The sequence below is a fragment of the Typopeltis vanoorti genome, chromosome 2 (assembly GCF_054136105.1).
Source record: "Typopeltis vanoorti isolate ZY-2024b chromosome 2, IOZ_Tvanoo_1.0, whole genome shotgun sequence".
Taxonomy (NCBI): domain Eukaryota; kingdom Metazoa; phylum Arthropoda; class Arachnida; order Uropygi; family Thelyphonidae; genus Typopeltis; species Typopeltis vanoorti.
The window spans coordinates 47,061,366-47,088,416 of record NC_143550.1 but is presented as its reverse complement, the minus strand read 5'-3'; the positions used below and the strand labels follow the sequence as shown (position 1 = coordinate 47,088,416).

At 37.6% G+C, this 27,051-nt stretch overlaps 1 protein-coding gene across 1 annotated transcript in view; it reads right to left on the bottom strand.

Annotated features, from left to right (window-relative positions):
* Positions 1-27,051, bottom strand: part of LOC150108984 (acyl-coenzyme A synthetase ACSM3, mitochondrial-like) — a 305,232-nt gene that overhangs the window by 127,243 nt on the left and 150,938 nt on the right. The window contains exon 10 of the mRNA XM_090404749.1: positions 3,512-3,586. Coding sequence (XP_090260875.1) covers positions 3,512-3,586 — 75 coding nt within the window. The remainder of the gene's footprint in view (positions 1-3,511; positions 3,587-27,051) is intronic.

Here is a 27,051-nt window from a genome sequence, read left to right as displayed (position 1 = left end):
TGAGCAACACTGAAGCAATTCACTTTGGACGGATTATGGGGAAGATTTCCCAGTTGGTGTTAACAAGAGATGAGAGCCTCATAACTGTCATCTCCTCTCTGTTTAACTGACAAACAAACATCTAGCTTACATATTTGCATTTATTAGAATAAACACTGTTGTAGGAACATGACTGCTTTATTACTTTTTTTTTTTACATGACTTTCACCAACAAAATGTTGGGTAAACCTATAGTACATCACTTGTGTGTAAGTTAAGGATTTTTTTGATTACTCTATTCATTTTCTATTTTTTACATAACCAAGAAACCTCTAGAGACCAAACATGGAATGGAAATTTATCTCCCACCCAAAGACAATTACAAACATCCATGTCCACGGCAGGATTCAAACCCACAGCCTTTCAGTTGAACAGCAGGCATGTTATGAACCCAACTAACCAAGCTGGTACTACTTAACATTCAACACCTACACCAAGATCATCATTAATTAACAATAATTAAGAATGGCACACACACTATCTTCACTGGGCATCTACAGATGCCGTATGGTCACTCCGATGCTCGGTGATGTGCCACACCAGGCCTCACCATGTAGTCCTGTTGTTTGCTTTTCTGGCAGCCTCAACTCTCTGAAGATCAGCCACTCCACACATGCCATCCATCCATCTCATTGATCATCTACCCCCCTGCCTCTTTTCCCAGGAACTTTACCTTCTATTACTGTTCTGAGAAGTCCCCCTTTCATCCTTTCTATGTGTCCAAAATATTTTAACTTTCTTCTATCAATATCCTTAATATAAATCTGTCCTAATATCATTAATATACAAGCTGAACAATGATGGCCCAAAAACAGATCCTGCAATACACCACTAGTGACCTTTTTCTTTCGGGATACTTCAGCCCATATACAACTTACCGGGAAGCCTATCTGACAGCCAGTCACCTATCCAACTCACTAATCTAGTAGCTAATCCCATCCATTCCAGTTTAGTTACCAGCATGTGATGTGGCAATCTATCAAAAGCTTTTGCAAAATCTAAGTATGCTACTTTATATGCTCCCCTGTCCAATGCCTCCATTACCTTGTTATAGTACACTTCTCCTTAACAAACTTGTTGGCAATCACAGACAATACTGGTAATCTGTATCCCAGCTCTCACTAATTTCTCTGGTATTTTAACAATAACTCCAGATATACAGATTAGCCTATAATTTTTTTACCATAGCCTTATCACTAACTCTGTGAATCGAAACATTTTTACTTTCTTTCCATTCAACTCCACTGGAATATTCTCTTAAGACACATATATGAAACAGCATCATATCTATCTCCATTTGCTCCAATTTGTGTAACAGTTCCATGTATTCTATCAAATGGAAAATCCAGCAGTACTATGGTGTTGCCATCCCTTTGTCAAATAAACTGTCACTATTATTAAAGAGTGAGTACATTGATAAGGCATGAACCTATCTTTCAAAAACCAATGCTGTACCCCATAGACTACCTTATTTCTATCAATGTATTCCTGAATTTTGTCTTTGTCCAACTTCTCCAAGCCCTTCATCATCACTTCCAAGGTGCCACTTGATCTATAATTCACTACCTCTGTCTTAAAGCCTCCTTTATAAAGTTCTTCATAAACTTTTTATTTCTGCACATCCTGGTCATCTGCATCAGTGCCATAATCTGATGTGATGACTTCACAACTTGTGCAGTATGATCCCTGAACTCCTGGTTTTGCCTGGTTGAGGGACAAAAAAAAACAGTTTCTGGGAGGAAAAACCTCCATCTCCATATGAGACCAACTAACTCACAATTTTACTGAAAACACCTGATAAAGGTTTTGTCATATTATAGACAGGATTCAAACCTGAGTCTTTCCAACCAAAGGGCTCATGTATGCCATCTGAACTATGGTGGCTCCCTGCACTGCTAATTAGCTTGCTGATCACTTTTCTAGTTATATACCCTCCATAACATTTTTTTTTTTTTCACAGCTCGTGCTTACTGATATAACTCATTCATCTAACTGCTACCTGATTAATCCTTGTGACCTTGGTTATAGCCTGACATTGCTTCTTTCTGACATCCTCAAACATCTTCCATGCACTGCATTCACATTCTTCACCTGCAGATTCTGATGTTGTGGCACTTCATCCCAACCTCATCATAATCACCTACTCTTTAGTTCTGCAAATACTACTTATTCACTGAAATTCATTTGCTTCGCTTCATCAAGCACGTTTCAGTAATTCCAACAATTTCTGGACAGGCTGAGGCTATTAATATGACTAATTCATTCCTTGTATTTCTGATACCTCTAGCATTTTTATATTGAGTGCATTAGCTTTTTCTCAACTCTGCATTATTGTATATGAGTATTATGCTCACCATCTACCCTCTTGCAAACTTCTGCTGCACTATTTCAATCATTAACTTCAGATCACTTGCCACTCGATTACCCACTATCCCTATCATCTCTTCCATACATTTACCTCGCTTAATTGTCATAGCCACACTCTGTATCATTCTTCCAGGGGAGCACTCCTTTATCATTCTGTTTTGCACACCATGAATCATTGAATCTTCATACATTATACTTTTGACTGATCTATTCATTCCTTGCTCACCTGCATCCCTTCCTCTCCTTCCCTTAACACACACACACACACACACACACACACACACACACACACACACACACACACACACACACACACTCTCTCTCTCTCTCTCTCTCTCTCTCTCTCTTTTCTCTCACCTACTTATCTTTCATCTGATCTCTTGCTCCTGCACTATCACAACTTTCTCTCATTACCTTTGTTTTCATGGTTCTCCCATACTCTCTCTTATTATTCCCATAACTCTTTCTCACTTCTGCTCTTGTTTGCCTCACATTAATTAGCCTTGGAAGTCTTCTAATCTCTTCCTTCATACCTTTCAACTCACTTCCATACCTTTCACTTCTTCTCAGTGTCTACCTCTATCTCTTTCACTCTGAATCCTACCCTCAGTCAACATTCACCCACCCAATCCACATGATCGTCCAAATAAGCTACACTTCCTAATGTTATATTCATCTCCACATCATACCTGCTTTCCTCACTCATAATAATAAATCTATCAAAGGACTTTCCAAAATCGAGATGTATATCAATAGTATTTCCTTTGTTCAATCAATCTACCATACCATCATCACTTTAAATAGAAAGGGATAAATATGACTTCCTTTTTAGCAAACTCTGTTGATCTTCCCTTCGAAAAGAATCTGGCCTCCATGAAACTCTTTACCACCTTAAGCAGCATCTTACATATATAATGCAACCAAAATTTTATACTTTAATTTTAGTCTCCCCCACCTATGCAGTATTTATCTCCCTATTACAGTTTTGGAAGTTTACCATGTAATTCACTCATTGAACATATTGTGCATATTGTGTATTAGAAACTGACAGTTTTTTTCTTTGTAAACTACTGTGATTAATCAAAATATTATAGTTTGTACTTACAGTCTCAGTCTGACCATATGCTTGATAAATATAATGTCCAGTTGCTTTTTTCCATCGTTCGAATGTGTCAATGTTCTGCAAGAAAATATAATTTATTCAGTAGTTTGAATTTCTGAAAGAAAGTTTCATATAGCTCCTAAAACATGATGAAAACACTATATATCACAGCTAAGGTTGAGGAAAGTGAAGCTGTCCTTGGTGTAACTAACCTGCTAAAGTAAACAGATCAATGAATTAAAATTAGTGATTAAAATTTATTTTGGAAAGATACTGATCAAAAAAACATACCTTAATGCGGGATGAAAAACCCACATTTTTGGGAGAAAAAACCCTGCTACCTCCATATATGATTTTATGGGGATTTTATGGGGACATGTTAAGGGGATTTTCATCCCCTTAACTTTTAACATACCTTAATCTTGAAGAAAAGCTGATTGCTATACTTAAAGTGACTTCATAGTGCAACTGGAAGAACAATGGTACGTTGTACACCTCAAACTGGAAAAGTTCAATTCTCGTCGTGACGGGAAGAATCTCTATATGGATTTTTTCAATTGAAGGTGAGTAAGCCGATCTCATATATGGAGGTAGCAGGGTTTTTTCTCCCAAAAATGTGGGTTTTTCATCCCGCATATAGACAAATCAGCCCTTCAGAACACATGCAATTTACAGACAAAAAAAAAATACTAGTGGTGGTGGTGAGCAGTAGATGGCATTGATATAGATGATGATGGTAGTAGAGGTTTGATATAGTGGTGGAGACGGAGAGTTGTAGAGTAGGCTTCCTCCCTCAATGAGTCTTCAGACTCCTTGGAGGTGTCACGAAATAATAATAAAGACTTTGGAGGATTTCAAATTTAGTTATTTTAAGGAATTTTTTATATTTTTATATAATATTTTTTATATTTTTATGTAAAAAATATAAAAAAACATCCCATGCAGCATATTTTGCCATGTTTTTCTTTTTCCAAAGTTTCTTAACCTTTTCCAGTTTGCAGTCTTTTCTTATGTCTTATATCCAGTTTGAATTTTGTTGAGACTTGAAAGTAATATGTGCTTTCCTATGTCAAGTTACTAGCATGACAATAGATATCCTAGTGGTGGAGCTGCCACCTTAAAGCAACTAGGCTTGCCTTTTTTTTAGTAGATAGTGGAAACTACAGTTTGAGAAGAAAGAGTCACTCCTTCACCCTTGAATTGCTCTAATAGTACTGGGGGAAGGAGTAAGAAGTAAGAGAGAGAGAGAGAGAGAGAGTAGAGGAAAGAAGAAGATATGATATACCAAGTGAATATTGTAGGAAGTAAGATCAGGGCTAGCTCAGGTATCTCGGGTTTGCCATGCCCGTACTTGTCAACAAACTCCAGTTAGAAGTAAAATAGTTATTAATAATAAAATAATAGAACAGATAAATACTTTCAGTTATCTTGGATGTAAAATTTCGTATGAAGGAGAAAAAGACATAACATTAAAAACTTCAAAATTTTTTGCAGATTATAGGCCTGATAAATAGAACACTCAATCCAAATATACAAAAAGAAACATGCTTGAAAATATACAATACTTTAGCAGTGCCCACATTATTATATGGCAGTGAAATTTCAGCAATAAACAAACAAGATAAACAAAGAATAAAAACAAGTGACATGAGATTTATGAGAAGAACTGCAAAATACACATTATTAGACCAAAATAAAGGAACAAAGATATTTTAAAAGAACTAAAAACAAAATCAATAGAAGAAAAACTAAACAATTATAAACAAAGATGGATAAAACATGTAAACTGAATGGCTAACACCCGATATCCTAAACAAATAATAAAATATAAACCAACTGGAAAGAGAAGGCTGGGTAGACCTCAAAAAAGGATATTAGATGGATAATGAGACCAGAACAGACCAATATGGCCTATATCTGTAATTAGCATTATGATGATGAAAATATAAAAATATCAAAAATTAATAACAGAAAAGATTCATAGCCCATTCATTGTATTTATTTACGATGTCTAGGTTCACAACCTAGATATAGTAAATGTATAATTAGATTTCATGCTGGTTTGGGGTGTTGCCAGGTTAAACAAGGCCCCTGGTTTTTGTCAGGGAACCAGGGGCCTTGTATTAATTGAAAGGAAATCAAACTTGCAGATGAATTGGGAAAGTACCACATGGACATAACTGGCATTACTGAGAGACAAAGAAAACAAAAACAGGTGAGATCTTACTAAATAATAAGTATAGGATGTTATTTTCAGGCAAAAATGATCAAGGAAAGGAAGGAGTAGCAATAACATTCAATATCAAACATGAAGATAAACTTCTTGATTGGAAGGCAGTTTCAAGTAGAATTATGTGGGAAAACTTCAAAATGGGGATACGGATAATGAAACTTATTTGTGCCTATGGTTCTACAGAAGATTTATTCAAGGAAGAAGTGGAGAATTTTTTTTTTTTTTTTTGGTTGTTTTTTTTGACTCATTAGAACAGGCAACTGACATAAAGAAAATGGAAAAAGTAGTCCTTGTTGGAGATCTGAACAGCAGAGTAAGAAATGAATCCTGCCAGTCATATAGGAACATTTTGGGAAAATTTGGAGAAAAGTGCAAAGCTAATAATAACGATAAGTATTTACTGGACTTCTTCTCAGGACATGGACTAGTCAAAACTAACACTGTGTTTCAAAATAAGGATATGCACAAGTTTACACAGAGAGAAGACACAAGAAACAAGAAAAGCCTCATCAACTATGTCATTGTTGATAGTGATATCTTCATGCTCATTCAGGATACCAGAGTGTACAGAGGATTTGAAATTGGAAGTACCATTACTTAGTACTAAGCAGGATAAAAATGAACATCACAATTGAAAAGAACAGTATGTAGAAAAGTTTTAAAGAGAATTAAAGTTGTGCAGCTTTTATAAGTAAATTGTAGACTCAACAAGGGATAGCTCGTAAGAATTTTTAATGGTGGGACTGCAAAAGCTACCAGCCCAAACAGCACATAAATCATGCATTACCCCCACCACCACCATCACTATGTTATCCCCACTACATAGCGGTTTGGTGTCTGCATTAAATGCTCCAGCATTGAGTATACTAGCCAGTACTGATACTGGCTCTAGCCTGCTGCAAGCATATTAACTATTGCAAAATACAACTATTGCTGCAAAATGAATTATATAAAATACTATCAAGTGGTATTATATCACAAACAAGAAATGGTTTTTAAATAAATATATAAAAATTTAAAAACGGCGATAATAAAACAGGCAGTGGCAGCTCGTCCTTGAGGGCTGCACTGAATGCAGCTACAACGTTGAGTATACTAGCAAGTAGTACTGGCTAGTATACTCAATGCTGGAGCTGTATTCAATGGGGTCCTGCAGCTCTTATGGACAAGCTGCCACTGGACTCAACTACATGAACATTATTGCAAAAAAATTAAAAACAAATTGAAAACAAGAACCAAATCTTGGAGTCTTAGTGGCCAACTCTGAAGAAGACATTGACTGATTCAGATAGGGAGGAATGTGGTAAAGTTGTCGGCAAGGATAGAAAAATAAGAACATAATGGTGGACACAAGAAGTTAAAGAAGCAGTCCTACCAAAAGTTCCTAGCAAATAAGTTGGCAGATACACTGAAAGAATACAGAGAAAAATGTAAGAGAGCTAAGTTAAGCTGTATGTAAAAGTAGATAAACAAAAGTCATGGGAAGACTGGTAAGAATATATAAAATAAATACAGGAAGCTGGCAAAATGTTCTGGAGGCTATTGAAGAAGCTTAAAAATGGAGGAAAAAGTACTGTAAAAGGAATCAAAGATGATAAAGGTGACAACAAAACTGAAGATAATAATATCCTCTTAAGAGACAGGGGTGAATAGAATGAAATACTTAGTTGGATGTTGTTATAGACCTGGTAATGTGACTTATAGTGAACATCAAAACCCACTATAGTCTCTTACAAGAACACCACCACAGCACCATTATCATTATCCTAAAGTTCGTAGCTAAATTCATCAAATCTTTACTTACAACGTCAAACTCCATGATAAAAAATACAGACGACCTATTCCAGAAAATAAATAACATTACTTTATCCCAGGAAGACATCCTCTCCTCGTTGGATGCAACTTCATTATACACTAACGTGGACGTCCCCAGAACATTAGACATCGGACCACACTCTGCACGCACGCACAAAATTAACACCAAATGACATCATAAGCTTGGTCAAACTCATAATATCAGCTAGCTTCTTTAAGTTCAACAACAACATATGTTCAAATTTTCGGTCTCTCTATGGGCCAAAACATCGGTGGACAACTAGCGGAATTATTCCTGGCACACATAGAATCACTCCTACTCCCCCCCAGCATCACCTTTTATGGCAGATATGTGGACGACATTCTATGCATTGGAGAACCTACACACATTGCCACCTTACAAACATCCCTTAACAATTACAGCAACAGAGTAAAATTCACAATGGAAACTGAACAGAACAAATCCATCAATTTCTTAAACCTGACATTAATCAGAACTAACAACAAAATAGCCACGAAAATATAAAAACTATCTCCATTTCAGTTTCATACCATCCAATTCAGTTAAAAAATCGGTCATCCTATCACAATTTATAAATGCTTAAATTTATAAATTGTGATAGGATGACCGATTTATCTCGACATGGAATTAAATAATTTAACATAGATTTTTAACAATCGCAACTACCCCACACAACTAATAAATTATGCAAACAGAACAGCAAAAACCAGTCAAAACAACCCCACAACCAAAACAGACTTCCCAACCCAAAAGATTATCAAACTGCCATACATACAAAACACGTACAAAGCCTACAAATACATTTTCAAACACACAGACTATAAGCTAGTATTCACAACAAAATAAAAATTAGCAACTCTCCTAAAACCCACTAACTCTCACACACACAAAGAAATGCTAGAACACCACAATGTAGTCTATAAATTTTCTTCAAAAAAAGACTGTGATATCACCTACACAGGTTCTACCATCAGCTACAAGAACACTTCCGTGACTGTAACATCCCTATTCCAGAACATCTAAACATAAAAAAATGCAACATCAAAAAGAAAAATAAAATACAGAGTACAGGGAAGACAGAAATAGCAGTTCACACCTTTGAACAGAACCATACCCCACAAATTGACAAGGCAACAATAATAGACAAACAAGACAATGAAACAATGCTTAGAATATCGGAAACAATAGCCATAAAATGCGATGAAAAATCAATCGATGTCCACTGACCCTAACTAATTTCCGAGTGTTGGCAGCTCCACAACATAAAAATTAGGTCATGACTCTGATCAATAAGCGAAAACCCAAGCAGACATGATATAGCTCTACACTTTTCCCGAAATGTTCCAATGACGATACACGATCGAAATGGCTCACACCATGTTAACGCTCCCCCCCCAGCCCTGTTTCCCATAAATCCCTTCCTTTTTCCCAAAGAAGTGCCCTTAAATATAATAATATATATATATATATATTATTTTAAAAAAAACCTGGGTTTTCTAATTTAATCTTCCCACCTTGCCTCAAACAACCCCCCACGTTTCCTTCCCCTTTATCAGCCTAACAGCAGAAGTATGGAGAACGAAGACATCCTAACATCCAAACAAGGTACGTGCAAAATTTCTTCCTCTATTAGCCTGCATAAATTTAAATCCAAAATACACTTATAATGCCCTAAAAAATTCTTGAGTAAAAAGCCAATGTATTTAAAATAAGGGAAACTCCTAAAAGGAAACAGGCTAAAATAGCCGCATAAATAACAAGAAAAGGGTTATCATTATGGGTGATTTTTACTATGGCTATATAGACTGGGATGACGAGATAGCAACTGGAAGTAAAGAAAATTAGTTTCTTGAGTTGCTGAGGGACAGCTACCTCAGACAGTATATGTAACAGAGGGCACATAAGGATTGAGGGTCTTGAATTTGGTTATCTCATCAGAGGATGTAATTATAAATGAGGTGTCAAATCATCCACCAACTGGTCAGAGTGACCATGAGGTGATTACCTGGGTGGTTGCCAGCAGTGTGAGAACCCATGTGAGAAAAGGGTATATGTGGAGCTACAAGGCTGGTGATTATGAAGAACTCAGGAGACAGCTTGCAGTGTAGCATGGAATGAGGAGTTAGCTGAAAAAGAGATAATTGCAGGATATTCATGAACTATCTAGTAGAAGCAATGTCTAAATGTATTCCAAGTGTCAGAAGGTTAAATAAGGTAGGTGTGAAGTGGATGAATGAAAAGATTAATTCCATGAGGATTACAAAGACCGGGCAAGGAGGGTGACTTGGTTGGTAAGGGTAGCAAAAATGAAGTATGAGCAGCAGTTAGCTAATGAAGCCAAAAAGAATCATTCATTTTTTTTTTTTTGTTGGCTAGATATCAAAAACAAAAAAACAAAAACGAATGATTATGGAAAGATGACATTGCTTGGTGAAAATGGTATAAGGACAACTACCACAGAAGATATAGTGGAGATACTTAATGAGCAGTTCATAAAAGGCTTTCATTTTTGTGAATGTGACATCATGGAGATACTGAGGGCAGTTGATGATGGGGAGGAGAGACTGACTGTAAGTGAGCAAGAGATATATGGGGAATTGAGAAAACTTGATGTTAATAAGACTGTTGGACTTAATAATATATCACCATGTAGTCTGAAGGAATGTGCCAGGCAGTTGACATCTGCCTTGACACATTTCTTTAATGTGAGTCTTGCACTGGGTTGAGTTCCAAAGGAGTGGAAGGAGAGTAAGACTGTGCTGCTTAATAAGGGAGGTGACAGAACTAAGGAATCAAATTATAGGCCTATCTGTGTGTCAGGTATTGTGGTTAAGCTGTTGGAGAAGCTGGCGGAAACTAGGATCCAGAATTGGGTTGACAACAATGGTATTATCTTTGATGGACAGCATGGATTTGCTAAAGGGAGTCATGCTTTAGTAATCTACTTTCTTATTACAATAAGGTGATGGCTTTCTTGAACAGAGGAGAGGATACACAGTGATATACTTAGATTTTGCAAAGGCCTTTGATAAATTACCACATAATAAGTTGATAGTCAAACTATAGCGAATAGGATTGGATATTAGATTAGTGCATTGGATTGGAGACTGGCTATTTGATATATTAAAGAAGTATCAGAAAGTTGTATATGCAGGAGCAATATCTAAGAAGAGGAAAGTCACTAGTGGTGTGCCTCAGGGATCTGTTTTAGGGACACTGCTATTTAACTTGTATGTTAATGATATTGGCAAAGATTTGGATGGGGATATTAGGATGAACTATGAAGAGTAGAGAAGATGTTGTGGCCTTATGGGCATGGAAATGGGGGATGTAAATTCAATGTTGCAAAATGTAAGGTTTTAAGGTTTTAAATGTGAGGTGGAGGAAATAAGGGATCTTGGGGTGATAGCAGATAAGGATCTAAAATTTAGAGGACACATTGCCAAAATTGAGAGGACAACACAAAGAATTCTGGGAATGGTGCAGAGGACACTGACTTGTAGAAGTATGGAGATTTTTGTTCCATTGTATAAGACTTTGATTAGGCCACCCATAGACTACAGTGCCCAAATTTGGTCATGTGGCTTTCAAAAGGACAAAGAGATGTTGGAAAGGATCCATAGGTGACTGACTAAGGTTCTTTCTGATCTAGGGAATGTCAAATATTGAGAAGATGCAATTTACAGAGTCTAGTGGAGAGGAGGAAGAGGGGGTGATGTAATAGAGACCTTCAAGTTAACAAGGGGTTGTTATAGAATCAATGTTGGAGAGGTTTTATAGCAATCAGTTTGAGATCAGGGGAAAACCAGAGGTCATCCCTGGAAGCTGTATAAGGATGGTGTTAGCAGGGAAGTGAGAAGCAGGTTTTTTGCATGCAGAGTTGCAAATGATTGAAATGCCTTCCCTGAGAGTGTGGTGTCTGAAGAGAGAATTTGAGTGTGTTTAAGGCATGGTATGATGAGCTGTATGACAAAAGGACCTTCTAGATGAGTCTTTGACTCCATGGGGTCTGGGATGATAATAATAATATATATGGGGGAAGTGGCTGAAAAGTTCTGATAAACACCTAGAACAAAAATGATATTAAAGCAATTGGTATAACAAAAAGAAAGAACATATCTTCAATATCTTCAGAAAGATCATGTCATATGTTCTTTCTTGTGGTTATATCAGTTGCATCAATATCATTTTTGTTATTGATGCAACTAATGGCTTTCATCACTTTTCAGCTCCCCCCCCCCCCATAGAGGTCCTAAGGCTAAACTCACCCATCTATTCCTAACCAGCCAGTTCAATGCCTTGATGGCCACACCACGAATATGCTGAATTAGGTCTAGCTCCACACAGTACATAGTAAGTACTTAACGATCATTTCATTAAAGCTTTGAAGCTGGTATGATCAAATGAACTTGATGTTAATAATACAAATAGTTAAAGAATAACAACACTTACGTAAGGCAAAATATTTGTTTGTTACATACAGAATTTCTGATTAAGTTTCATATGCTCTTAAATTGCAGGAGGTTAACTAACTATTAGAATTCAAGGAAATAAATTTTAAATAATTATTAATTCATTAGACACAAAGGAGGAAGGAGTATTAATAGAGTGATAGGAGAATTAGATAAGGGAAATGGCTACAGCATGATATGGCTGGAGAAGGTATTTGACAGAATATCACATGAAAAACTATTACAAAACTCAGAGCAAATGAGAATGAATATGAAGCTTGTAGCATGGATGGCTGGTGGCTGAAAGACACCAGAGAATAATATATGGTGGAGTGAAATCTAGGAGAATAAGGGTGAATGGTGGAGTACCTCAGGATTCTGTACTAGGGTCACTACTCTCATTTGTATATTAATGATACAGGGATTTAGCAGGAGGGGTATTCAGTTGTTTACTGATGATGCAAAACTTGGGAGGTCAATAGTTGATAAAAGTGATCTGGATATCCTGTAGGATGATTTAAATAAATTGGCATTGTGGCAAAAGATAATGATTATCAATTTCATCTTGGAAAACATAAGGCTATGCGCTTTGAATTGAAAAGGTTACATACTGCACGCATTGGTGGTACTTGATTACAGGAAACTGATGAGGCTATGGACTTCGGGGAGGGGGGATAATGGCGAACAGTTGGAATTCAAAGGGTATTTTGAAAAAGTTGGTAAAACATTTCAAAGGATTACTTGGATGTTGATAGGAATTACTTGCAAGTCATGACAGAAAGGTTATTATCCCTTTTTATGAGACTATGATTTGGTTGCATTTTGACTAATGCGCACAAATTTAGTCAACGTGAATTTCTTGGAGAATCAGGAGGTGGTAGAGAGGATTCACAATTGAATGGCCAAGCTGGTGTGTGTGGAATTATTATTATTATTATCCTAAGACCCCATGGAGTCAAAGACTCATCTAGGAGATCCCTTTATCATGCACACAGCTCATCATACTTGCCTTAAATATATTTAGATTGCAGACACCACACTCTCAGGCAAGGCATTCCAATCATTCACAACTCTCCATGCAAAAAAACTTGCTTCTCCCTTGTTCACACCCTCCCAGGGATGACTTACTGTTCTCCTCCGATTTCCCACCATTTTATGAAAAACCTCTTCAATGTTGATCTTGTAACAACCCCTTACCAACTTATATGTCTCTATCGTATCACCCCTCTGTGCACAGTAGTCCATATGCGGCCCAATCAAGGTCTTATACAATGAAACAAGAATCTCCTTATTTCTACAAGTCAGTGTCCTCTGCATCATTCCCAGAATTCAATGCTTTGTCCTTAAAATTTTGGCAATGTGTCCTCTATATTTTTGATCCTTATTCACCTTCACCCTAAGATCTCTTATTTCCTATACCTCCAATAATATATCTCCAACAAGTGTAAATTCTATGTCCCATCTTTGTTTCCCAAATTTTAAAACCTTACATTTCACAACATTGCACTGGTCATGATAAGGTCAGAACATCAGATCTACTCCTCATAGTTCGTTCCAACTTTGCATCATCTGCAAATAACTAACTATCTACATTCAAATCTTACCCAAATATAATTAACATACAGGTTAAACAGCAATGTCCCCAAAACAGACCCCTAAGGCATACCACTAGTGACTTTCCTCTTTTGGGATATTGCTCCTCCATACACAACTTGCTGATAACTATCAAATAGTCAATTTCTATTCCAATGTACAAGTCTGATATCCCACATCATACAAGCTAATTTGTCTATTAACTTATACAGTAATCTATCAAATGCCTTTACAAACTCTAAGTATACTACTGTGTATCCATCTCCTTTGTCCAATGAAGCCATCACCTTACTCCCTTCAGCAAATCCATGCTGTCCATCAAAGATAATACCATTGTTGTTAACCCAATTCTGAATCCTGGTTCTCACTAGCTTCTTCAACACTTTTACTACAACAACTGACATACAGATAGGCCTATAATTTGATGTTTGAGTTTTGTCACCTTCCTTATGAAGCTGCAGATTCTTGCCTTCCTTCCTTCCACTGCATTGGAACTTGAACCAATGCAAGATGCATATTAAACAAATATGTCAAGGCAGATGTCAACTCCCTGGCACATTCCTTCAAAATATGTGGTGATATATTATCAAGTCACACAGCCTTATTAACATAGGGTTTGCACAATTCCCCATATACCTCTTGCTCACTTACAGTCGGTCTCTCCTCCTTATCATCATCCACTGCTCTCAAACTCTCCATGATGTCACATTCACAATAATAAAAGATCTTTATGAACTGCTCATTAAATGTCTTAATGAATGCTCCATAAGAGGACGGAGTGAAGGTGTGTTTTGCAAAATTTAGTGGATAGGCAGAAAAGAGGGGACATGATAGAAACATAACTTATTACAGGGATTCTATAAGAATGACACAGAGAAAATGTTTCAATGCATGACAAAGAGAGAACTAGAGGTCACCCATAGAAGTTGTATAAGAGTGTGGTTGGTAGGGATGTGCAGACTACATTTTTTTGCTTGCAGAGTGGTGAGTGAGTGGAATGGAATGCCCTGACAGTGAATGAGTTTAAGGAGAGTCATGATAAGTATTTTGTGTATAAAGTTATTGTGGGGTTTCCACAATGAATCTTTTGACTCCATGGAGATATCTTAATAATTTTTTTTTTTACGATGACCTGACACATGCAAGGTCACAGGACCTATAACACTACATTTACATGTGTGGATAAGTGATTAAGGAGAAAGAGGTAGCCTATTGATATTTTTCTTAAAGAATTGGAGGTTGTACTCAGTGGGAAAAACAGAATAGAGAGCTCATTCCTCTATTCTTTGGAACAGAATGAAGAAGGATAATGAGAAGTTTGTTCAGTATGTTTGTAGTTGGACAGTGGCTTCTCTAGATCTTACATAAAAGAAAGTGGAGGAATAGCAGTGGCCATTTCAGAGGAGTAGTGCCCATGAAAATACCTATAGAAAAGGCACAGTGTAGAAACAGGGATAACTGTAAGGGAAGGGTTTTCTATTAGACAGATTTCCCACTTCCGAATATTAAAAATTCTTAGGGAGGTCTTGGATGCACCATCCCAAGCCTTTCCATCCAAAACATTACTTCTCCTCTTAACTGCTAACACCAAGCTTTTCAGAGGCTGAAAAGGTTATGTACGAGGTTTGTCTGGGAAATTCCTGAACTTTTTAAATAAAAATTTTCCTGTCTAGCTTAGAAGGCATTTGGCCTTGTCGGCTTCAAAGTACTCTCCTCCACTTTGTATAATCTGCTGCTAGCATTTCTTTCATTCTTTGAAACATTTCTGGAATGCTTCATTCAGGATACTATGCAGTTCTTCTAGCAATGTTTTCTTTATCGAGTTAATCGAGTCAAAATGTTAGCTTTCAATGTCAGTTTCAATTTGGGGAATAAAAAAGTTTGCTGGCGTGAGGTCAGGCAAGTAATCAGGCTCTGGAATGACCATTGTTTCATGTTTTGCCAAAAATTAACGGATTAGTAATGATGTGCGTGATGGTACATTATCATGTTGAAGCATCCACTGGTTTTCAGATTATTCAAATCTCCTTGAAGAGCCAAAACATCAGCACTATTACTAATAATTCTTCTACATCATTTGCAAACAACTGAACTGAACATTCCCCTTTAGTCCTGTGACAATATCATTGACATAAAGATTAAACAGGAATAGTCCCAGGACTGAACCCTGTGGAACTCCACTTGTAACCTTCCTGCTCCCTGATACTGCTCCCCAATATACAACTCTCTGATATCTATCCAGAGAGCCAATCACCCATTCAATCCATGAACCTGATATCCAAACATATATGTTGGAACTTAAAAATCTACTTGGTATGGGGCACCCTGTCAAATGCCTTTGAAAAATCCAAAAAAATGATAGTGCATGCCTTAATCCTATTAACTGCTCTTGTTACTCCATTGTAAGAAACTATCAGATTAATAAAACAAAGAGTACCCTTTAATAAATCTATGTTGGCCTGCATAAATAATGTTGTCCTCATTTACCCAATTGTGTATACAAGTTCACACCAATTTCTCCAAAATCTTAACTACAGAAAAAATACAGACAGGCTGATAATTTGATACCTCCATTCCACTGCTACCCTTATGCAATGGAACTATCTAATACCCTCCTTCCACTCTCTGTGAACCTGTCCCATAGCAAGACTTTCATTAAACAACCAGGCTAATTGTACAGTCAGTTCCATAGCACATTCCCATAAAACACGTGGTGAAATTCCATCTAGCTCCCCCCCTTCCATCACCTTATTAACATTTAGCATCAGTATTCCGAATACATCCTCTTTCTTCACTTCTAATACTTCATCATTCATTATCCTTCTAGGAAGAATACAGCCTGCTGTGACAGAATGAAACATTCTAATAAAGTGATCATTAAATAGCTCAACTATATCATCTGATTACCATCTACATCCATCAAGGTAATCCGTCCACTGTCATTTTTCCTCCTACTTGCCACATTACTAAAAAACTCTTTGGGATGCTCCTTGGATTGCAGTGCCAGTCTCCTCTCCTATTCTAATTTTTCTCTACATATATAACTAGCTCATTTTCTAACATGAGCACAATATTACTCATTCCATAATCTCTTTTTCTTCTTCAATTTCCCTTTTATTTCTCTTGTCATCCATTTGACTCCAAATTGCTTTATCTTCTTTATATGAGGTATAAAATCTGCCACTGCTGTCAACTACTTTTTCTTAAGTATCCCCCATGCACTACTGACCCTTTCTTCCTTCAAATTCTTTCATTCATTGCACTGCTGCATGCTGGTTTCTAAGTCTATGATAGTTGCCCGCCTTAAAATTCTACATAAATTGTTTGTTTTGATACATCCACTTGTCTGTTTATTCTCCAAGTCAGGACTACTGAGAGGACAAGTATGTCCTCTCAGTCACAATCAGATCCTCTGATGCTATGACCAAATCCAGAACAGTCAATCTTCGTGTTCCCTCTGCCATATGCTACCTAAGACAGTTGTACTTCGAGAATTTCAAAAATTCGGTTCCCTTATTGCTGCATGCTATCTCCTTTGCTCAGTTTATATCACTATAGTTGAAGTCTCCCATAATGATCACTCACCTTGCACTTGCAATACTAATTTTCCTAAACATTTCCAGCTCATCACCAGTTATATTCCCTGGTCTCTAGCAACATTCCATTAATTAGCTTGTCCTATAAACATCCATCTCACACCATATACCCTAAAGTCAATTAGTGTTATTTCCACTGAGATTCTCCACCACATTTATCTTCCCTATCCTGCCGAAATATGCTATACCCTTTGATTCTATCCTTGCTAGAACATCCTCCTCAGTTAACCAAGTATCACCTGATACCCACAACCTTTGAGGAGGCTGACAGATGCATACATAGTGATATACCTAGGTTTTGCAAAGGTTTCTGACAGGTATCAAAAAACACATTAATATTTAAATTAAGATAGATGGAAAGGATTAGAAATCATTGAGTTAGACAGATTGACTCTCTGACAGACACCAGTATGTTCTAATGTGGTGCCAGAATGAAACATTGTATCTTTAATTCTTGTAACTAATACTTAATACAGCATATCAGAATTTCTGAAATATAAGTTATGTCCATACAAAGTAGAGATGCAAGATGGAAATAGTGCCAGTGGTTTTGAGGCAGTATGGTGTGAGACAGAGGTGAATGGAATCAACTACTTGGTTGGATGTTGTTATAGACCAGGTAATGTGGATGGTGGCGATAATAAAATGTATAATCAAATTAGCCGAGCAAATAAGAAAAGGTTGATAATAATGGGTGATTTTAATTATGGCAATATAGACTGGAATGATGAGATAGCAACTGGAAGTAAAGAAAATGAGTTTCTTGAGTTTTTGAGGGATAACTACCTCAGACAGTATGTAACAGAGGGCACATGAGGATTGAGGATCTTGAATTTGGTCATCTTATCAGAGGATGTAATTATAAATGAGGTGTCAAATCATCCACCAACTGGTCAGAGTGACCATGAGGTGATTACCTGGGTAGTTGTCAGCAGTGTAAGGACCTCTGTGAGAAAAGGGTATATGTAGAACTACAAGGGGGGGGGTGATTATGAAGAGCTCAGGAGACAGCTTGCAGGTGTAGCATGGAATGAGGAGTTAGCTGGAAAAGAGATCAATGCAGCTTGGGGAATTTTTAAAAACTATCTAGTAGATGCAATGTCTAGATGTATTCCAAGGGTGAGAAGGTTAAATAAGGTAGGTGTGAGATGGATGAATAAAGAGATTGAGCATGCGATACAGAGAAAAAGGGCATTGTGGTGGCAGCATAAGAGAAGTGGAAATAACCGATTCCATGAGGTCTACAAAGACCAGGCAAGGAGGGTGACTTGGTTGGTGAGAGTAGCTAAAGAGAGGTATGAACAGCATTTAGCAAATGATGCCAAAAAGAATCCAAAGGAGTTCTTTTGATATGTAGCCAGCAAAAAAAAGAATGATTATCGAAGGATGACACTGATTGGAGAAAATGGTATAAAGACAGCTGTTGCAGAATGTGATGGAGATACTTAATGAGCATTCAATGAAGGTTTTTCAATCTTGTGAATGTAACTTCATGGAGAGATTGAGAGCAGTTGATGATGGGGAGGAGAGACTGACTGTAAGTGAGCAAGAGGTGTATGGAGAGTTGAGTAAACTAGATGTTAATAAGGATGAGGGACTTGATAATACATCACCACCTATTCTGAAGGAATGTGCCGGAGAGTTGACACTTGCCTTGACATATTTTTTTAATATGAGTCTTGCACTCAGTCAAGTTCCTAAGGAGTGGAAGGAGGGCAAGAATGTGCCACTTCATAAAGGAGGTGATCAAACTCAAGCATCAAACTATAGGCCTATCTGTATGTCAGGTGTTGTGGTTAAGTTGTTGGAGAAGCTTGTGAGAACTAGGATCCAGAGTTGGGTTGACAACAATGGTATTATCTTTAATGGACAGCATGAATTTGCTAAAGGGAGGTCGTATTTTAGTAATCTACTTACTTATTACAATAAAGTGACTGCTTCCTTGGACAGAGGAGAAGGATACACAGTAATATACTTGGATTTCGCAAAGGCTTTTGATAGGGTACCTCATGATAAGTTGACAGTCAAACTAGAGCAGATGGGGTTGGATATTAGACTAGTGCATTGGATTGGAGACTGGCTATCTGATAGGTATCGACAAGTTGTGTATGGGGGAGCGATATCCAGGAAAAGGAAAGTCACTAGTAGAGTGCCTTGGGGGTCTGTTTTAGGGCCATTACTGTTTAACTTGTATATTAATGATATTGGTGAAGATTTGAATGGAGATATTCAGTTGTTTGCAGATGATGCAAAGTTGGGACGAACCATGAAGAGTAGTAAAAATGTTGTGGCCTTACAAGAAGACTTGAATAAATTGAGTGATTGGGCACGAAAATGGGGATGTGGGTTCAACATTGCAAAATGTAAGGTTTTAAAATTTAGAAAACAAAGATGGGATGCAGAATTTATGCTTGGTGAGGATATATTGTCAGAGGTGGGGAAAATAAGAAATCTGGGGTGATAATGGATAAGGATCAGAAATTAATGGACACATTAATCTGGGAATGATGCATAGAACACTGACGTGTAGAAGTAGGGAGATTCTTGTTCCGTTGTATAAGGCTTTGATTAGGCCACACATGGACTATTGTGCCCAGATTTGGTCATCTGGTTTTCAGAAAGATGAAGAGATGTTGGAAAGGATCCAAAAGCGGCTGATTAAGGTAGTTTCTGACCTCTGGAATGTCGAATATGAGGAAAGATTGAGAAGATGTAATTTGCAGAGTCTGGTGGACAGAAGGAAGAGGGGAGATATGATAGAGACCTACAAGTTGGTATGGGGTTGTTATAGGATTAATGCTGGAGAAGTTCTACATAAAAATAGTGGAAGATAAAGGGAGAACCAGTGGTTATCCCTGGAAACTGTATAAAGAGGGTGTGGGTAGGGGAGTGAGAGGCAGGTTTTTTTCGTGCAGAGTTGTGAATGAATGGAATGCCTTGCCTAAGAGTGTGGTGGATGCAAGGAGTTTGAGTGTGTTTAAGATACAGTATGATGAGCTGTGTGTGTGATAAAAGGACCTCCCAGATGAGTCTTTGACTCCATGAGGTTTTGGGGTAATAATAATAATAATAATAATAATAATAATAAGCTTTGCTATTTTTTTGCAATGTCTTGTATTTTTTTTTTTCTGACTAATGCACTCTTTTTTTCCAAAGACTCACTAACCAGATGTATAAATATGATTCCAGTTTAATTGTTTGGCTCTTCCAGAGACCAGAAATTACTTTAGTCAATGATATCTAGTCCATTTTCAATATCTCTTCATTAGTCGAAAACCAGGCATCCAAATCTGTTCACAGTAATCCATATCAAGGTTTATACAATGGAACTATAATGTATTTATTTCTACATGTCAGCATCTCAGCATCCTCAGTATCATTGCCATAATCTTTTGTGCTGTTTTCACAATTTTGCATTGCAAAATTAAGTCCCTTTCCACTATCATCCCCAAATCCCTTATTTCCTCCACCTCCTCTAACATATCCTCACTAACTGCATCCCATCTTTGTTTACTAAATTTTAAAACCTTACCCTTGGCAACATTAAACTGATAATTACACAAAAGGACCAACTCACGCAGGCTACTCAACCACTTATAAAGCTGTCATCATCATCATCATCTACAAATAACTGCATATCACTATATAAACCTTTCTCGATATGCTAAACAGAAAACAGTCATAAAACAGATCACTGGGGCCACCACTAGTGACTTCTTGGATATTGCTCCCCATATCAACTTGCTGATACACATTAGACAACCAATCTCCAATCCAATGTGCTAATCTATTATCCAACGCAACTATTCAAAGATATTAAATGTAATTATTTAATTACATTTGTCATGTAGCACCATATCAAAGGCATTTGCAAAAATCTAAATAAATCAAGTTGACAAATGACAAAGCATTTGTCATTTGACAAATCATGAAAACAATGTTGTTGTGAACCCAATTCTGGATATTTGACTCAACTAACCTTTCCAGTACCTGAAAAGAACTCCAGACATACATACTGGCCTATATTTTGAAGCCAGTCTTATCACCTCCCTTCTGAAGCAGAAACATTTGTCATTTTTCTACTCCTTTAGAAGTTGGACTGATGTAAGGCTCATTTTAAAGAAGTATATCAAGGCATTATGTTGAATTTTTTTCTTGACAATTATTCATAAGACTATTACACTTTTTTTATAATCTTTGTCAAGTAGCTTTATTTTATCCTCCTACATGTTTCGCCAATCGTTTTCTATTGGCATCCTCAGGGAATACAAACTAGTAAGCTAAAATGAAGGTTACAGACTAGGTTATAACTGATGGTTCTAATTCATACAAAAAATTGGTATTGTGCATGACAATGTGCGTGTCTCGTTAACGTGATTTATTCGTTATGGCTCATTACGTAATTGTTATGAAAGTTCATTTCTTTGATGTTTAATGATCTGATAAAAGTTTTCCAAATTTCTGGTAAAATTAGACCTTGATTCTTGTTTAGGTTTTCAGTTTTACGGGTGACTGTAGCTGCTTCTTTAAAGGTTCTTGAATTGTAGTTATCTTCTATGTATGGCATAAGGCTCTTATCCCACTCAATGTGATGGTTAGTAGAGGCAAAGTGGCATGAAAGGCCTGAAATGTCTTGTCTGTTATTTCTGGAAAGTTTATTTCTGGTATATCAAGGCCGTTACAATCACATGAAACTAGATTCTAACTAGATTCCCCGGAATATTCCCTCAAAACACATGGTGATATATCATGAAAAACCTACCACCTTACTAACATCAAGTTGGTAAGGTGGTAGATACTCACTCACCATCAGTGTCTCTTCCTCTTTTACTACTGCATTCAAGCTGTATATGATGTCAAGTTTGTGAGGATAAAATCTTATTTCCCTTGCAAGTTAGGCCCAATGTCCTGTCACAGACAACTTGACTACTTGGAAACCTAGTTAATGCTTTGATAGTGCGTTAATCCTGGTGTATTATGGCTATCAATTGTGTGTTCTTGCAGGACACATCATACATACTTCTTGGGTTTTGCAGGATAAATAACTGGAGTTTCCAGGAAGAAAATCCTGCCACCAGCACCATATGAGATTGGCTAACTCACCTTCAGCTGAAAACTCTAAAAGTTCTTTGCATGCTAGATGGGACTGAACTTATTTTGTTCCAACCAAAGGGCTACATGAAAATTTACTGAGCTATGGAGGCACCAAGGTGAAAATATCTATGGATTGCTTAATAATATTTCAACTATGTTCTTGGAGGATTATCATTCTACCGTTTGCATCAACTAGCATCCTCTTTCCATAATTATTCTTTCTTCTACTGGCCACATATTGAATGAACTTTCTAAGATTTTTTTTTTTTTTTGGCCTAACTGGCTAATTGCTGTTCATATTGTACTTTTGCATCCTTATCAAACGAGTCACCTTTCTTGGCTGTGTTTTTGTATTCTTCATGCAGATGATAATTACTCATCTTCATACTGTCTCCATAATGCAATCTTTGAGACTGCATGCTTTACCTCTTCATTACATCTTTACCTCCAGATTTTTTGGAATACACTGAGATATGTTATGTTGGAGGTTTAATGGATTTTTTACAACACTCAAAAAGAATTAAATTAGAATTTAATACTCCTATATTTCGTCCTAGTCACTAGGACATCTACGGGGATTACGAAGACAATTAATGTACCATCCACACAAAAACTTACAATACTAAGCCCAACCACGTGGGTGACACTAAAGTCCTATCTAGGTGGAGCGCCCTCTAAGGGCAGTAGAGGGTGGCCTGGAATGTAAGGTGGGACCTCTGGTGATGAGTGTTTTCCAAATCTTCGGAAGCTTAATGCAACCGTATTGTAAATGTAATACGGTTGCATTAAGCTTCCGAAGATTTGGGAAACACTCATCACCAGAGGTCCCACCTTACATTCCAGGCCACCTACTACCGCCCTTAGAAGGCGCTCCACCTAGATAGGACTTTAGTGTCACCCACGTGGTTGGGCTTAGTATTGTAAGTTTTTGTGTGTATGTTACATTAATTGTCTTCGTAATCCCCGTAGATGTCCTAGTGACTAGGATGAAATATAGGAGTATTAAATTCTAATTTAATTCTTTTTGAGTGTTGTAAAAAATCCATTAAACCTCCAACATAATGTCCTCACAGCACTTAAGCCTCTACACAAGAACTGAGATATGTCTTTCTTTCTTGGGCCAAAGCAGCACTGATCTTATATTCTGATCAATTGCTCATACCATGATACAGCTACAATCTCGTGAGCTTTTCATAATTTATTACCAGCCTTGTAGTTCTACATATCCCTCTTCCTCACAGAAGTCCTCATATGACTGACCACTACACAGGTGATTGAATCAGGATCACTCTCCCCAACTGGAGGAAGATTCAGCCCCTCATTTTATAATAACACCTTCTGATGAAATGATCAAATCCAAGCCCAACGATTCTCTTCTGTTACATACTGACCTGGCATATTCCCTCAAAAACTCAAGAAATTCATTTTCTGAGACTTCTGAATTTCCATAATTAAAACCGCCCATAATGATTATCTTCTTATTTCCTATACTAATTTGCCTATATAATTCTTTGACATTGTCCTCCACCTTACTAGTTCAATAGCAAGATCCAATTAAATATTTAATCCTGCCTGCCTCTACCTGCCATTATGCTGTCTCAAAACATAGCCACTATTCCCTCTTTCTTTTTCATGTCTTCTTCTTACATCTCTAACTTTCATGGGTTTAACTCCTCTACTATCATCAACAAAATCCCCCCCCCCTCCCTTTATGCCCTTTCTGTCTTCTAGAAATAATCATAATCCATCCATATCTATTCTCATCAGGATATCATCCTCATTCAATCATATCTTATTTATTCCAACTATTTTGGGTGAACTCTATCAATGCAATAATTTCCTTTCCCTTATTTCTGATACTTCTGGCATTCATGAACAACATTTCTGGGTATATATCAAGTCCAACTGACACTACTTCTGAGATGTGACTCCACCTCCACACCTCCCAGTGGCCATTTCTCTCTATTACCACCGATCCCATACCTTTCTGCAGATGCAGTTCAGATACAAATGCTGCTTTTACATCCTAGGCCATCCCAACACATTCTTTTCTTGTCTGCTCACATTATTCACTTTTTCTAGTAGCAAGACTTATACGTTGGTTAGACATAACTGGTAATTAGTTTACGGAATTAACAACGCATATAAAGTATATTAATTAAAGGTAACTTTAATGAATAACTTCTATATTTCGGCAATGTCACATTGCCATCTTCAGGAACATAAAGATATGGTATGTGCACTCAGGAACTAACACAAAGCAAATGAGGAAGAAAGCAACAAATTATATTGTTCCTAAAGTCCTAATGGTGCCCTCTTGCAGGCTAATTTGGTAGTCTTGGCAGTTGGGCTGAAGTTCTCATAATGAAAGTCTCCCAAATTTGTTGAGGTTTGGAACGTTTTTTAGAGCTGCTGAAGATTCTTTGAATAATCTTTCGTATTTAAACTTGCTGCGATGAATTATTTTTGTTTTCTTCCAACGAATTTTATGGTGGGTATCCAAGACATGGTCTGCCAGCCCAGAGCGGCTGTACTGGTGAAACCAGATGTAGTCTTGGTGTTCTGAAATCCTGATATTTGTTGTTCTGCCTGTTTGGCCAAAGTAGGACAATTTGCAGCTGCAAGGGACCTGGTATACACCAGGTAGGTCTAGGGGAAGTGGTTGGTCTTTGGTAGAGCGGATAAGGGATGCCAACTTTTTATATGGTCTGTAACAGGAAGTAAGGTCATATTTTTTGAGGATATTGGTTATTTTCTCAGAGGTGACCTGGATGTAGGGGATGGTGATAGACTTGGTGTAATCTTTATTGTGGAGGGGGGGGGGGGGTTGTGGTTTACAGGTTTTAGTATTTTTTGGATTTTTTGGGGGTTATAGCCATTGGCAAAGAAAGTGTTGAGGATGTGGTTTAGTTCAATAGTCAGGGCCTTGTCATCTGAGCAGATTAATTTTGCCCTGTTATATTAGTGTTTTTATCATCCCATATTGTTGTGAGGGGAGTGGTGGGATTGCTGGTGAATGTATCTGCCAGTGTGGGTGGGTTTTCTGTAAACAGAGAAAACCAAAGATCCATCAAGCTGGTGGGTGATTAAAGTGTTTAGGAAGGGGAGGGTTTTGTTTTCCTCTTTTTCTAAGGTGAACTGGACTCTGGGGTGTTGGTTGTTTAAGTGTCCTAGGAAGGAGTGGAGTGTGTCTGAGCCATGTGACCAAATAGCAAACACATCATCCACATAACAAAGCCAAATAGTGGGTTTTTGTGGGGCGGAGTTTAAGGCTTTCTCTTCAAATGTCTCCATAAAGAAATTGGCCAAGGGTGGGGAAAGTGGTGAACCCCTGGCTTTCCCCTCTATCTGTTTGTAGAACTTTCCTTGCCAAACGAAATAGCCTGAGTTCATTGTGAACTGAAACAGGGCTGAGATATCGGGAGGAAACTTGGCTTGGATGAGCTCCAGGGTTTCTTTGAGTGGGACATTAGTGAATAGGGAGGAGACGTCAAAACTGACCATTATGTCAGTGTGTTGGAGTGTGAGGTTTTCTATACTGGCTTTAAAGTGGGCTGAGTTTTTATGTGTGATGGTGTTTTGCCAGTGTAGTGTGTGAGCGTTTTGGCTAAATGTTTGGCTAATTTATATGTGGGAGAATCAATGCCATCCACTATGGGACGCAATGGCACATTTTGTTTATGTATTTTTGGGAGTCCATATAATCGGGGGGGTCTAGAGTTATAAGGTTTAAGTTTGTTGGTGACTTCCACAGGCCAAGAAGTGACTTTCTTAAGGAGTCTGTGGTTGTTCTAATCTGAGAGCTGGTCGGATTATATTCAATGGGGAGGTAAGTAGTACGTACTAGTACTAAAGAATTTAGCTTACCTTTGTAGTCTTTTTGATTGAGTACCACAGTGGCGCTTCCCTTGTCAGCTTTGGTGATTACTATTTTTTTGTTGTTTTTCAATTCTTGTAGGGCTGTATATTCATTTTTGGATAAGTTGGATTTTGGAGGTTTGGCTTTAGTGAGAACGAATATACAGTCCACTTTAAAGCCAGTATAGAAAACCTCACACTCCAACACACTGACATAATGGTCAGTTTTGACGTCTCCTCCCTATTCACTAATGTCCCACTCAAAGAAACCCTGGAGCTCATCCAAGCCAAGTTTCCTCCCGATATCTCAGCCCTATTTCAGTTCACAATGAACTCAGGCTATTTCGTTTGGCAAGGAAAGTTCTACAAACAGATAGAGGGGAAAGCCAGGGGTTCACCACTTTCCCCACCCTTGGCCAATTTCTTTATGGAGACATTTGAAGAGAAAGCCTTAAACTCCGCCCCACAAAAACCCACTATTTGGCTTTGTTATGTGGACGATGTGTTTGCTATTTGGTCACATGGCTCAGACACACTCCACTCCTTCCTAGCACACTTAAACAACCAACACCCCAGAGTCCAGTTCACCTTAGAAAAAGAGGAAAACAACACCCTCCCCTTCCTAGACACTTTAATCACCTGCCAGCTTGATGGATCTTTGGTTTTCTCTGTTTACAGAAAACCCACCCACACTGGCAGATACATTCACCAGCAATCCCACCACTCCCCCTCACAACAATATGGGGTGATAAAAACACTATATAACAGGGCAAAATTAATCTGCTCAGATGACAAGGCCCTGACTATTGAACTAAACCACATCCTCAACACTTTCTTAGCCAATGACTATAACCCCAAAAAAATCCAAAAAATACTAAAAC